This window comes from Impatiens glandulifera, chromosome 8 (assembly GCF_907164915.1).
Source record: "Impatiens glandulifera chromosome 8, dImpGla2.1, whole genome shotgun sequence".
Classification (NCBI taxonomy): Eukaryota; Viridiplantae; Streptophyta; class Magnoliopsida; order Ericales; family Balsaminaceae; genus Impatiens; species Impatiens glandulifera.
The window spans coordinates 20,689,222-20,704,298 of record NC_061869.1 but is presented as its reverse complement, the minus strand read 5'-3'; the positions used below and the strand labels follow the sequence as shown (position 1 = coordinate 20,704,298).

The 15,077-nt window shown below is 33.0% G+C and overlaps 1 protein-coding gene across 1 annotated transcript; it reads left to right on the top strand.

The window, feature by feature from the left end:
- Positions 1–8,338: 8,338 nt before the first annotated feature.
- Positions 8,339–10,299, top strand: LOC124912530 (formin-like protein 8). Its single transcript, XM_047453166.1, has 2 exons — positions 8,339–9,097; positions 9,168–10,299. Exons 1-2 carry the CDS (start codon positions 8,505–8,507, stop codon positions 10,297–10,299), a joined length of 1,725 nt encoding a protein of 574 aa, XP_047309122.1. The 5' UTR covers positions 8,339–8,504.
- Positions 10,300–15,077: the final 4,778 nt, after the last annotated feature.

The following is a 15,077-nucleotide window of genomic DNA, read 5'->3' as shown; positions in this document are numbered from 1 at the left end:
ATATCTTCATGGGAACTTGAAGGAGAAGATCTTCACATGACACAACCCAAGGGGTTCGTCAAACCCGGAGATGAAGGCAATGTATATCTCCTTCAAAGCTCTATTTATGGTTTATAACAATCCTTAAACAATGGTATTTGTGCTTTGATGAGTTCATGGTTCGTAATGATTTCGTGAGGATTAATTTTGATAGTTGTGTCTATGTCAAGTGGGTTGATGGTTGTGGGGTCTTCTTATTGTTATACGAGGATGATATGTTGATTGCATTGGGAAACAAGAAAAGAGATTCGCAAGGTTAATAGTTTTCTAGGGAGTGAGTTCGAGATGAAGAATATGAGACCAAAAAAGTTTATTTTGGGGATGGTGATTGAGCGGAATCGAGAGAAAGACTCTTTGTTCGTATCTCAAAGAGACTACCTCCGAAAAGTGGTCTCCAAGTTTGGAATGTCTAACGCTAAGGCAGTTTAAAGACCATTAGCTACTCAATTCAAGCTCTCCTCAAAGATGTCACTGAATACCGAGGAGGAAAATGTAATAATGATAAACACCCCATATGTGAGTGTCATCAGGAGCCTAATATATTCCATAATATGTACGTGACCCGATCTTGCTCACACGGTCAGTCTTGTTAGTCGCTTTATGGTGAACCCGAGAAAAGAATATTGGGAGGCGACGAAGTGGGTTCTCTGTTACGTTGGGAGATCCTTAGATTTCAGTCTTTATTTTAAACGGTCGAGTATATGTGATGATAAGTTGAGAGGATGTGTTGATGCTTATTTTGCAGGTGAATTGGACAAGAAAATGTCCCTAATGGGATATGTGTTTATCCTATTTGGATGCTCGGTAAGTTGGAAGGCACAATTACAATCCGTAATTGCCCTTTAAACAACAAAGGCCGAGTATATTAATGTGATAGAGGGCGTTAAGAAGGCCCTTTGTTTGAAAGGTCTCGTGGGTGAATTTAAGGCAAAGTACGATAAAATGGAGTTGTTTTGCGATAATCAAAGCGACATACACTTGTCCAAGAACTTGAAGTTTTGCTAGTACACAAAGCACATCGACATTCGACTTCACTGCATTCGAGATGTCATAGCAAGTGAAGCAGTAGTTGTGGAGAAGGTTCACACAGATGAAAATCCTATAGATATAACCACGAAGGTAGTGACGGGAATCAAGTTTCAGAAATTTTGTGACTTGATTTACGTCACAAAGGTTGGAACGTAATCGAAGAAGTAAGAGGATCAGTTTTAGGATTTCTTTGATTGCACAACCGTGAATGATTTGTTGCTAGTTTTGTGCTCAAATTTCATAACTAAACTTTTAAAGTTTCACTTATATTAATCTTGCAATTATGTCAAATTCAGAATATATCGTACTTTAATTAGTTTTCTAATTATTGTGTAAATCGTAGTCAATTTTTACGAGTTCAAAGTTCGCAGTCTTCAATGCAATGGTTGGTTGGAAGTTCGCAGTCTTCAATGCAATGGTCAAGTAATTAGACTACGATATATATATATATATATATACTGAATTTGACATAACAGTAAGATTAATAGATCAATAGCATTTTTAGTAAAAACTAACTTCAACTTTTAATGTCTAATTCAAGATTTTTTCCAATATTAAATTATTTGAATTGTTATAATAAATTTTATGTAAAATATTTATGAGATAAATTGATTATGAGAATATTTATAATAATAAGTATACTCAAGCCTTTGAAGTCCATTAGTTTATCATTTTCTTTGATAAAATAACTGTATAAAAAAACTTATGAACAAAAATTCATAAATATAACCACTTAGGCACTTAATATATAAAACAAAAACAACAGTAATTCACAATATTTTTAATCCTGAACTTATTTAACTCTAAAGAATTTAATAAAGAAGTGAGAGAATTCAAGAACAAGAAGAATCGTGTATTCATTGTAATTCAATATTAAATAGGTTAGAAAAGGAAAGATAATCCTAATTATAAGGAATATAATAACTATCTCCTAATTATAAGAAATATATTAACTATATCCTAATTATAAAGAATATAATAACTATATCCTATTTATTTTAATTATTGATGTAGATATTATTTAATATCTTTAATATCCTCCCACAAGCGAAACGGGATGGCACACACTATGAGCTTATCACGAAGGGAAGCAAACCTTGATGACAACAAACCCTTAGTAAGAATATCTGCAATTTAATCTTCAGTTGCGACGTACTGAATGATAAGAAATTTCTTAGCGACTCGTTCCCGAACAAAATGAAAGTCATTTTCAATATGTTTTGTACGAGCATGAAAGATTGGGTTGGCAGCAAGAAATATTGCACCGATGTTATCGCACCATAAGATAGGTGGAGTAGAAAGAGAAATCCGAAGTTCACCAAGAAGTGATTGAAGCCAACCAAGTTCAGCAGTAGCATTAGCAAGTGCCTATATTCTAATTCGGTGCTTGGTCTTACAACAACGTGCTGTTTTTTGGAATTCCATGGTATGAGGTTGTTACCTAAGAAAACACAATAACCGGTAGTGGAACGACGATCGTATGGACATCCGGCCCAATCAACATCAGAATACGCAGTTAGTGTAAAGTTTGTGATTGGACATATTTGTAGACCATGACGAGGAGTGTGACGAAGATAGCATAAGATACGTTTGACAGCTGCCCAATGTATGGTAGTTGGTGTTTGCATAAATTGACAGGCTCGATTGATAACAAAAACTAGTTCTGGACGTGTGAGTGTAAAAAAATGAAGAGCGCCAACAATACTACAATAAATAATGGGATCACTTAGAGGGTCACCATCATGGCGAGATAAAGAAGACCCCGAAGCTACTGGAGTGTGTAAGGGTTTGGATTGATGCATGTCAGCACGTGTGAGTATTTCTTCTATATATTTGTTTTGAGAAAGAAAGAGACCACTTGATGTACGAGTAGCTTCCAAGCCGAGAAAATAGTGTAGTGGATGTCCCAAGTCTTTGATCGAAAAAGTATCCTTGAGGCATGTGATTGTTTTAGATATAAAAGATGAAGAATTGCTAGTAAAAATAATATCATCAACATAGACCAAAATATAGGCAGTAACATTTTCCAAGTGATATAAGAATAGAGAAGTATCAGACTTAAATTTCGAAAAACCTAGAGAGTGGAGTGATGCTTGAAGTGTAGAATGTCATGCATGTGGGGCTTGTTTAAGACCATAAATTGTTTTATGAAGATGACATACATGATCTGGAAATTTAGAATGCACGAACCCAGAAGGTTGTTCCATGTATACTTCCTCATTAAGATGTCCATGAAGGAAAGCATTGCTAACAACGAGTTGATGTATAGACCATTTATAAGTAATAACTAATGATAGAATGATGCGGATTGTAGTTGGTTTGACTACTAGACTAAAAGTATCACTATAATTAATGTCAGATTGTTGATGAAACCTTTAGCAACAAGGCGAGCTTTATATATTTCAATTGAATCGTCTGCTTTTCGTTTGATCCAACAATATTGCGTTGAGATGATCTCAGGACAAGTGACCATGTATGATTATCTATGAGAGAATTAAATTCCGAAGGCATAGCCTAACGCCAATTATAATCTTTATGGGATGAGGAAAAACATGTTGGTTCAATAGCGGAAGCAATAATAGAGTTGGTCACTAGTGCCTCAGATCGCGCTCGAGAACGTGTTAACATATGGTTTGTTAAGCATGTCGGAGCACTTTGTAGAGAATTCGATACAATGTATATTCCTGTCGATAGAGGTGTATGTGTTATGTTATCTGGTGATGATGCAGGGGGTGGTACCATTGAAGTAAGATGTGTCATCACTTGAGAAGGGGGTATTATTATTGGAGTAGGATTTGGTACTACCGGATGATTCACCTCAAGTGGTATTTGTGAATGATTCTTTATATTAGAGAATGATGAAGCAAATATTGGAGTAAATAATGTAGATGGTGGTGTTGATCTAGTTGATGAAGCAAATGGGTATACAGATTCATTGAATGTAACATGAAGAGAAATATATACGCGACCTGAAGGAATATGTAAGCACTTGTATCCTTTGTGAACAAGGTTATAACCCAAGAAAATGCATAATGTAGATCCGAAATCCAACTTGTGTTGATTATAAGGACGTGTGAGTGGATAACACGCACATCCAAACGTCTTAAGAGGTGCATAATCCGGTAGCTTATTAAATAAAACCTCAAAAGGTGATTGTTTATTTAAAACAGGAGTGGGAATCCTATTAATAAGATAAGTTGCTGTCAAAAATGCATCATCCCAATAAGTGCAAGGTATGCTCGCATGAGCTAAAAGGGTAAGAATTGTTTCAGTTATATGACGAATTTTGCGTTCAGCAACACCATTTTGTTCACTTGTGTGTGGACATGAAAAATGATGGTGAATTCTATAAAGTTCTGTCAAATTAGTGAGATTCCGATATTCACCACCTCCATCTGTTTGTAATGTTTTAATTTTTCGATTAAACTGATTTTCAACTAAATTTTTAAATTTAGTAAAACTATTTAGTACATAAGATTTTCTAGCTATTGGATAAATCCACGTATATATACTGTAATCATCCACAAAATGAACAAAAAATCGATAACCCAATTAAGTAGTTACCGGGGCAGGTCCCCAAACATCAGAATATATCAATTCAAGAGGAGACGTAGTTTTGGAAAATGATGTAGAAAATGGTAATTTGTGAGCTTTTCTAACATGATAAACTTCACAAAACGTAAATGTATTACTACCAAATAAAGGTAAATAAAAACGATAAATAACGTAAGAAGATGTCATAGATGAAGGATGTCCCAAGCGTTGGTGCCAAATAGTAGTTGGTGAACGAACACTTGTGAAAACTTGAATTTGATGATGAGAATATGATGGTGGTACAAGACAATATAGACCTCCTCTTAATGTCCCACGAATTAACTCATTCTTCGTATCACGGTCCTTAACAACACAATAAGTTGGGTAAAACTCAAAAATTATATTATTATCAGCCAAAAAACGAGAAATATTTAACAGTTTCTTAGTGGTGCCAGGTACATGAAGAATATTTTGAAGTTTTAGTGTTCTCACATTACTAGGAATGAAAGATTCTCCAATATTATAAATAGATAAGGTCATACCATTTCCAAAAGTAATATTTTTCATACCTTGATAAGGAGAATGAGTATGAAGATTGTTTAAGTCAGCTATCAAATGCTTCGATGCACCAGAGTCTGGATACTATGAGGTCTAATATAGTGGCAGACGACGCTATCATTGCTAATGGAGTAGATTGTTTTGGTTCATACCGATGATAACAATCATTTGCTTGATGGCCATGACGATTGCAAATTTGATAAATAAGATAATATCTGCAGTTTTTAGCTATATGACCTGTTTTTTCACAATTCGTACACTTTGATCGATTTCCACCATTTCGGTTTCCTTGAAAATTTCCATCAGATTTTTGTTTGTTATTTATTTGGGTTAAATTATGTGACCCAAATGAGTTCTGATATTCTTTGGCCAACTGTTACCATATGACCCATTACTAACATTTGGCCCATTGCCATTAGGTTTATCTTTCTCAAAAGAGGAAGAGATATTATGAATCTTACCTCCAAAAGAAGATTATGTGGATGAAAGATGTGGAGCATGGAAACTAGTAGGTGTTTGATTATTGTTTTGATTCCTATTACCGTGATTTTGAAGATCATGTGCTACGTTAGCCACTGGAGCACCAAACGATGTGGACTCAATGTATCTTTGTTCGTGAGTCAATAGGTGGCCAATGAATTCATCAACCTATATTGGTTCAATTCGAGTGGTTAGGGCGACAATCAGGTTTTCATATTCAGGTCCTAGTCCTCCGAGAATATGGGCTACAAGATGATGATCTGGAATCGTTTCACCAGTTAATGCAAGAGAATCTACAGTATTCTTCTTCATCTGTAGATAATCGTTCATCCCATTGTTTCCTTTCTTTCCTGTCTGTAATTGCATTCTTAATTGCATAAGTCTCGCTTGAGATTGAGAAGCCTACCTTTTCTCTAACGTTATCCACAATTTGTGCGTTGTGTCTATATTGGGGCCGACGATTTGTGTGAGAATTGAATCTGATAGTGTTGATTGAAGCCAAGAGAGTATTCTCTGATCTTGTTCTTCCCAACCTTCAAATTCAGGATTGTCAATTTGTTCACCATTGCTGTCAAAGATTTTCTTCATCGGAATCTTTGATTCTTGAATAAATTTGCAAAATTTATAACCTTGATTATTGGCATGATTTGAGATCGCCATATCATGTAGTTTTGTTGATCCAACTTTAACGATGCAATCTGCGGAAAGTTAATAATAGTTGGAGGATTCGCTATAGAATCGATTCAGAGAGTTTTCCCTTTTTATTTACTCTGATACCATGAAGAATTTAATAAAGAAGTGGGAGTATTCAAAAACAAGAAGAATAGTTTATTCATTATATTTAATATTAAAAGAAATATATTAATTATATCCTAATTATAAAAAATATAATAACTATATCCTATTTATTTTAATTATTGATGTAGATATTATTTAATATCTTTAATAAACCCCGATAATAGATAGATAAATAAATAAAAAGGTTGAACGTAATTATTATTGAATTAAAACATGTTGAAACAAACCAATGTCCCTTTTCTGACCGTATTGATTGAATTAAAACATGCTTTTAAAATTGAGATAAATGGGGTAATCAAATCACGTTATTCACATAGAAAAATGAATGTGTTCTCTAGTCTTCCAGGCCGCAAGAGTGTAGAATCTATAGCCGGAGGTGGGCAAGCGACTGGCTGACGAAGACGAATGTTGAGAGAAAAACTCTAGCCTTTCAGGTCGCGAGAGAGTAGAAACGTAGAGAAGACAATTTTGTAGACGAAGACGACTATTGTTGAGATTTCTTGTAACCCTAACTTTGAGGCTCTTTTAGCATAAATGTATTATGTTCTTTCCAGGTTTTGTGGGATTGTTTTAGATGGAGAGAAGAAATAGAGGGTCGTGCAAAAATATTTTCTTTTATAATTAAACTTATTAAAAGATATCGTTTTAAAATGACACAGATACATCTAAAGAAACATATCAAATAAATCTTGTCACTCACCGCCTTCTAAACTAATCACTTTCGAATTTTTACTCACTTGTATATTATGCAATTACAAGTGTTTTTCTTACTATTGGATAACTTACTTCTGATTATTGTTATAGGTTGAGTTTAATACACTAAAATCAATCATTATTATTTACATCTAATTATATAGTTTCAAGGTCTAAGACTCCAAACCAATGAAATAGTGTTAAAAAAATCCTTATCAAAATATTTTGAACGACATTTAAATTTATCCTTAATCGATGGTTGAAACGAAAAATACTATATCAAATGAATCATCTACATATATATTCGAAATAGTGAAAAACTCATACAAATCATGAAATAACACATGTAAGAGAGCGACTATAAGATTTGTTCAATAACTTTTTATTAAAAAAAAGAAAAAAAAATATCTCCAAATCCGATAATTTCTTATCTTTTTCGATTAAAAACTAAACGTACACAGACTTTTGAAGGATTACCAACACAATTAAAGAGTATGAACAGTAAACGACCCATTAATGGTTCAAATAGGACCGCCCGAGTAAGGCAACATACGAAGTTGCATAGAGCTTCACCTTTATATGTCCCTAATTTTTAATATTTAATAGTATTATATTTATTAATCTTTTTTTTCTTTAATATTAAATATATATTATACAATATATATATATATATATATATATTTCTATTTTAATCTCTTATTTCCATATTATAATATATTAATTATTTATATTTTATTTTTTCAATATTTTAGGGTCCCAAAATTTAAATTTGCATTGACCCCAAATTCTCAAGAAATTTGCATTGATCCAAATTACAAGACCGACCCTGGATTCTACGACAAAATATTCTATCACTAAATAATACTTCGAACCAAACAAAATTAATACAAACTTAAATCTCAATTATGTAAATAAGCCACCCTAATTTTTTTTATTAATTTTTTTTTAGAGAGGCAATTATCTTACCTTATATTAGTATACATTACTATTAATCAATATATATCTTAATTTTGACTAAGTGTACAGCTCCGATATTAATTAATATCAAGGCTGAATTAATATATTACCCAACTCCCTATTTTATACCTCAACCAAATTCCAATATAATTTTATAACATGTTCAATGTTTATCTCTTGCCGTTCCACCATTGCCAAGCAAAAAGACAACAATACTGTCGAAATCCCAGAATACCCTTAGGTTGTCCTGTACAGACGCCGGCCGGTGACCGGTCCGAGGGTATTATAGTCATTACGCAACCATCTCTCTCTTCCTCATCATATCCCTTCCATTCCCAATCCGCCATGGCTGCAAAACCTCGGTTTTTGTAACTCTCTTCTCCATCATTTTGCCCATTTCCATCTCCATTTCTGATATGGGTTGGCCTCAAAACATCGAAACTTCTTATCCATTCATACTTCCAATTTCTCTATCTCCTCCGGCGCCGGAACCAGCTGTGAATCATCTATCTTCAGTAAATACAAAAGTTGTAAAAGTTCTATCAATGGCTTCAGCCATAATATTCGCAGTAATCATGACTCTATTTTTCATCAAGTTATACAACAATAGGAAAAAACAGAAACTTTCTACCGATAAGTATCCCCGTCTCCGGCGAGTCCCAAGGGAGCTAAACATTGCTAAATTCAATGACAATGATGAAGAAAAACAACGGATCAAGATGATTAACAATCCTCCAATTCAAGAATGTCCTTTAATTAGATCAAGATCTTCAATTTCCTTCTCTTCGGAAGAGATAGAATTGCAGCCGCCACCGCCGCCGAAGTCTCAGGCGCCGCCACCACCTCCACCGTCCAAGGTAGTTGCTCCGACATTATCGTTAAAGCCACCGCCTTCAATGAGATCAACGGGAGAACAAATTAAGTTGAAGCCTCTTCATTGGGACAAGGTGAATCCAAACAATGTTGATTATTCAATGGTCTGGCATAGAATGAACAACGGATCTTTCGAGTAAGAAAATGATTTCTCTTTTTCATTAAATTTCACAAAAGCTAACATCTTTGTCTGAATCTTGATACAGAGTTAATGACGAACTAATGGGAGCTCTATTTGGATATGTAGCAACCAACAAAAGATCATTTGAAAAAGATCAAGACATAATGAATAAGAAATCAAATCAAATCTTGATTCTAGACCCACGTAAATCCCAAAACATAGCAATCGTTCTCCGATCACTCCCCGTTTCTAGAGAACAAATCATCACATCCCTCATCGCCGGTCATGGTTTAAACGCAGAAACTCTTGAAAGTCTAAAAAGAATTACACCCACAATTGAAGAACAATCTAAAATCCTTTCATTTAACGGCGACCCAAAAACTCTAGCAGATTCAGAATCATTTCTATACCATGTTCTAAATTCAATCCCATCAGCTTTTCCCCGTATAAACGTCATGCTTTTCCGATCAACTTTCCCGTTGGAAGTTCATTTCTTGAGAGAATCATTACAAACGATTGAACTAGCATGTGGGGAACTAAGAAACCGTGGTCTTTTCTCAAAGCTTCTAGAAGCAATCTTAAAAGCAGGGAATCGAATGAACTTGGGTACATCAAGAGGAAATGCTCAAGCTTTCAGCTTAACTTCACTTAAGAAGCTTTCTGATGTTAAAAGTATTGATGGAAAAACAACTCTTCTTTATTTCGTTGTTGAAGAAGTCATTCGTGGAGAAGGAAAACGGCTTCGTATTAACACAAACCAATGGTCAAATGAAGACATTATGCTTGGACTTCCGGTTGTTATCGAAGGCCTTAAAACCGGGCTTGAGAGTGTGAAGAAATCAGCTTGCATGGATTTCAACGGCATAACCAAAACGTGGCCGGCTCTGGCTGCCGGACTTGATGAGGTCCAGAGGGTTATAGAAAATAGTGAAGAGGGAGTGTTTGAAAAGGAGATGAGAAGTTTTGTTGAATCTGGTGAAGAAGAACTTAGAAGGGTAAAAGATGATCAAGAGAAAGTGATGGAGCTTGTGAAGATGACAACAAATTATTACCAAGATGGAAGATTGGATTCAAGGGGGAAATTAGAGGATAACCCACTTCAGATTTTTGGGATTGTTAGAGATTTCTTGAATATGGTTGATCAAACTTGCATTAATATTTCCATGAATATGCAAAAGAGGAAGAAAAGTAATTTGTATATTAATGTTGGTGAATAAAAGAAGTAGAGTTCATAATAGTTTTAACTATCCTTAATATTTAGTTACAAGTACTTAGGAGTAGGTTTAATAAAAATAACCAAATTTTGAATAAGGGGTTGATCAGGAGAAGAATTGGGGATATTAAAATACACAATGCTGGAAAGAGTGCTACAAGAAAAAGAAAATTTTATTGATTTAAAAAATTATTTTTTATTATTTATTTTTTACTTTAAAATATTTTATCTAATTCAATCACATCTTTTATGTTACATTTAAAATAAAATCACTTACATTTGAATTAACAATTTTCAAAATGATTAAGATTGTGAAGTTGAAGATGACAAAATACTAGTTTTACTTGAAAATTAGAATTATGTCATCCTCTCTTCTAATTTACTTTTTTTTGTGAAAATTTGATAAATAAGAATTTTTGATAAATTTTTAATCAAAAATAAAAAACAAAAAAAAAAAAAAAGAAAAAAAAGTTGATCACAATCATTTCAAACAAATATGATTATTATGACAAAATGGATTTTTTTTTTCTTTTAACAAATAAGTATAATTGATTTTACAATTGTTCTTGATAAAGAAGGATTGTTATGTGAAATGAGAATATTTTGGAAAATTTTATTCTTTAAAATTTAACATTTTTCCAACTAATTGAGTATAAGAGATGAGTAAAATATAATGAAATTGAAATGACAATGCAAGACAAATTTAGTATGGAAAAACATCTCTTCAAATCGAAAGTAAAAACCCACGGGACCTTAATAAGTCACTTAACAATCGACTATCATCAACAAGATTATATGTAAGGGTTCACTAGATATAACCAAACTAGAGTCTAATCAATTGCATCAAGATCACACAACAATATTGGAAAATAACAACAAAGACAAGAAAGAGAAAGATCAACCAACCTTATTAATTCTAGAATTCTAGTTTCTTTTAGATTGACTTAGAAACTTTAGAAAATAGATTTTCACCGTTCAGAACGTAGTCCCAGAAATAACCAATAGGCTATCAACGTTTGAAGTCGATCAAACGGTGCAAACTCCGACAAACGAAAATCTTCTTTAGTTGCTACCTCAAACTCCTAAATTTGTTTTTGTTCTACTCTCTCTCTCTATTGTTGTTCTGTAAAACTCATTGAAAATCTAAGTAAAAAATAATGTGCATTCACATTATATACTCTATGATTAAATAAAGTCCACACCAAAATTGGTCTCTCTAACTAGGAGGACAAAGCCAACAAACGCTATCTAGAATTACTGGAAAGGTAGAAACAAGACCCCGATCAACTAGTTGGAGGGCAATGTCAACTCGACAACCGAGCAACATAACTCAAACTTGTTTCGTGACAACACATTTGTCATCATATCTGATTCATTATCATATTTTCTTTGCAACAAACTTTTACAACCAACCAAGCATTATATCTAGGATATCAATTATGTTCACCTTGCTTCAACCGATAAAATTATTGATTTTTCAAAGCCTTATTGGCTTAGACAGTTTTGTTAGCTTAAAAGTTTTATTTACACGAAGATATTGCATTTAATCTTCACTAGCATTCATCCATTCCTTTCTATTTTCACTTTTCAATTCTTCTTCAAAAACTCTCAAGTTCTCCTTCATTAGTGAAAAGCACATACTTATTTTTTAGGTATTTAACTAAAAAAGGACGTCTCTCTCAAGTTGACCGTCTTGGTTCATTAGAAGAAATTGACTCATCAACATTTTCTTGTTGATTGTCAATATCAGCATTAGCTTCACTTTTAAAAGTCGACATTAAAAAATTATTAGTATTTAAAGGATTACCATCATGTAAATTCATACCTTAATTTTTAGTTTAATCGTTGTTGGTGCTTATTGAGTTAGGAGCAACTAGAATTGAATTCATTTCAAACATCTACTCATTACTTAAGTGAGAACAACATCATCTACCCTGTCGATATCTTCAATGGTATAATCTTCCATAAATACAGCATCGTGATTACGAATAAACTTCTTATTAATCGGCTCAAAGAACCGATATTGAAACTCATCTAGTCCATAACCGACAAACACACACTTTTTGGTATTGTCTTTCAACTTTGACCTCTCATATTTTAGAACATGCACGAAAATCATACACCCAAATACTCGAAGATGATCATAAGAGACATTTTACCACTCCAAACATGGTTCAACACATCAAAGTTCACAGGAACATATGGTATGTACCAATATACTCAATCCTTCACCCCAAAAGTATTTTGGCAATTTTTATTGTGAAAGCACACATCTCACCATTTCCAATTATTCATTCTTCCAGTCAACTCATTCAACTGCGGTGTTTTTAGAGGAGATTTTTTTGTGACGAATACCTTGTTGTCGGCAATAGTCATCAATAGTCCCAATGTAATCTCCCCGTTATTTGTTCGAGTACACTTCATTTTTTTCTAGTTTCCCACTCAACGGAGGCTTGAAACACTTTGAATGTATCTAACACTTGATCTTTCGTCTTTAATGTATATGCCCAAACCTTTCGAGAATGGTCATCAATGAATGTTTCAAAGTAGTATGCATCACCAAGTGATCTTGACTTCATTGGCCCATACATCAGAATGCACCAAGTCTAGTAATTTTGACTTTTTTTCGATTTAGATGATCTAAATGACACTCGTCTTTGTTTTCCAGCAAAACAATTTGGACATCTCTTCAATTGCACATTTGAAACCTCACATATCACATTCTTCTTAGACAACATAGCTAAGCATTTTTTCTAATATGAGCCAAACATTTGTGTCACAACTCAGAAGAATAATCAGTTTCATAAGTGTTGATGTAACATTTAGATATTCCAGAACGAACAATTTATAAATTCGAAAGTCTCTTACCTTTAGCAACAACCATTGATCATTTTTTAAGCTTCCATTCACCACTAGAAAATGAATTACAAAGTCCTTCACCATCCAATCTTCAAATCGATAAAAGATTGAAACTAATATCAGGAATATGTTTAACTTCTTTTAGAATAACAGTAGTGTCATTGGTCATCTCAATACAAATATTACCGATTTCAACCACTTTAACTTTACTAGTATTTCTCATACGAACAATACCAAAATCATCAGCCTCATATGTTGAGAAAAAATATCGTCGTGATGTAACATGAGTAGAAGCACAATTGTCTACAATTCAATCCATCTCATCACAAAATACATTAACATTATCAACATCATTATAACAAACAGTAAGAAAATCATCAACAATAACAGCATCATCATGATTTTTACCTTTTTTATAGTTGGAAGTAGTGATTGTATTATAGTTTTTCTTCTTGTTCTCCTTCTTCAATTTAAAATAATTTTCTTTATATGGTCCTTCAGGCCACAATGATGATACTCAACATTTGCCCACTTATTAGAACTCTCACGAGATTTATTATGATTACTTTCTCGTCATTTACTTCTCCTCCTAGCTAGATTATGTAACCAAGACCTCAGATTGTAAAGAATAGTCTTATGTTTTTTGTCTCACTTTATTCAACACTACTTTTTACTAAATCTATTGAGACAACACTATCTAGAGCATAATTGAACAAAGTTGTTCTAAAAGTCTCTCATTAGTTAGGTAGAGTACCAAGTAAACATAAGTCTTATATCTCGTCATCAAAACTGAGTTTCATCGCCTCAATTGATTAATAATTTCTACAAAAGTATTAATGTGGACAGTTATCGAAGAACCAACTTGATAACTTAAGGACATCAATTGCTTTATCAAAAACAACTTATTATTACATGTCTTTCTTTCATACAATTTTTTCAAGTTTATCCCAAAGGGTGCGAGCATCAGTAATAGAAATCATATGGTTCAGAACATTGTCATTAATACATTGACGAATATAACCACATATTTGTCTATGTAAAAATTTGTAATTATCCACACTTTTTTTTGGAGGCTTAACTGAAGAGAACACAGGTAAATGCAATTTTTTCACATACAACAAATCTTCTATTTTAGCCTTCCAAATATTATAATTATAACCATTTAAACTCATAATTCTGGATGTGATAGTCTTCATCCTTATACTCAAATAAAACCAAGCTCTGATACCACTTTGTTGGGAAAATATATTTTCAAAATAGAACACTATTCCAACTAACTAAGTATAAGAGATGAGCAAAACACAATGGAATTGAAACGACAATGCAAGACAAGTTTTAGCGTGAAAAAATATTTCTTCAAATTGAGAGTAAAAAGTACGAGACCTGAACATGCCACTTAAAAATTCACTATAATCAACAAGGTTACAAGTAAGAATTCATTTTAGATATTACAAACTAGAGTCTAATAAATTGCATTAAAATCACACAACAATCTTGACAAATAATAACAAAGACAAGAAAGAGAACGATCAACAAATCTTATCAATTCTGGAATTCTGGTTTCTCTTAAATTGACTTAGAAACTTCAGAAAACAGATTTTCACTGTTAAGAACATAACCTATAAATAACTAACAAGTTATCAACGTTTGAAGTCGATCAAACAGTGCAACAACCTCCGACAAACGGAAATCTTCCTCAGCTGCTACCTCAAATTTCTGAATCTGTTTTTGCCCTGCTATCTCTTTTTTATTATTTTGTAAAACTCATCGTAAACCTAAATAAAAAATAATGTCCATTCACAATATATACTTTTGGTCTAAATAAATTTCACACTAAGTTCGGTCTCTATAACTATGAGGACAAAATCAACACTTTTATATCTAGTTGTAAATATATGAGAATGTCAATGTATCAATATTTAA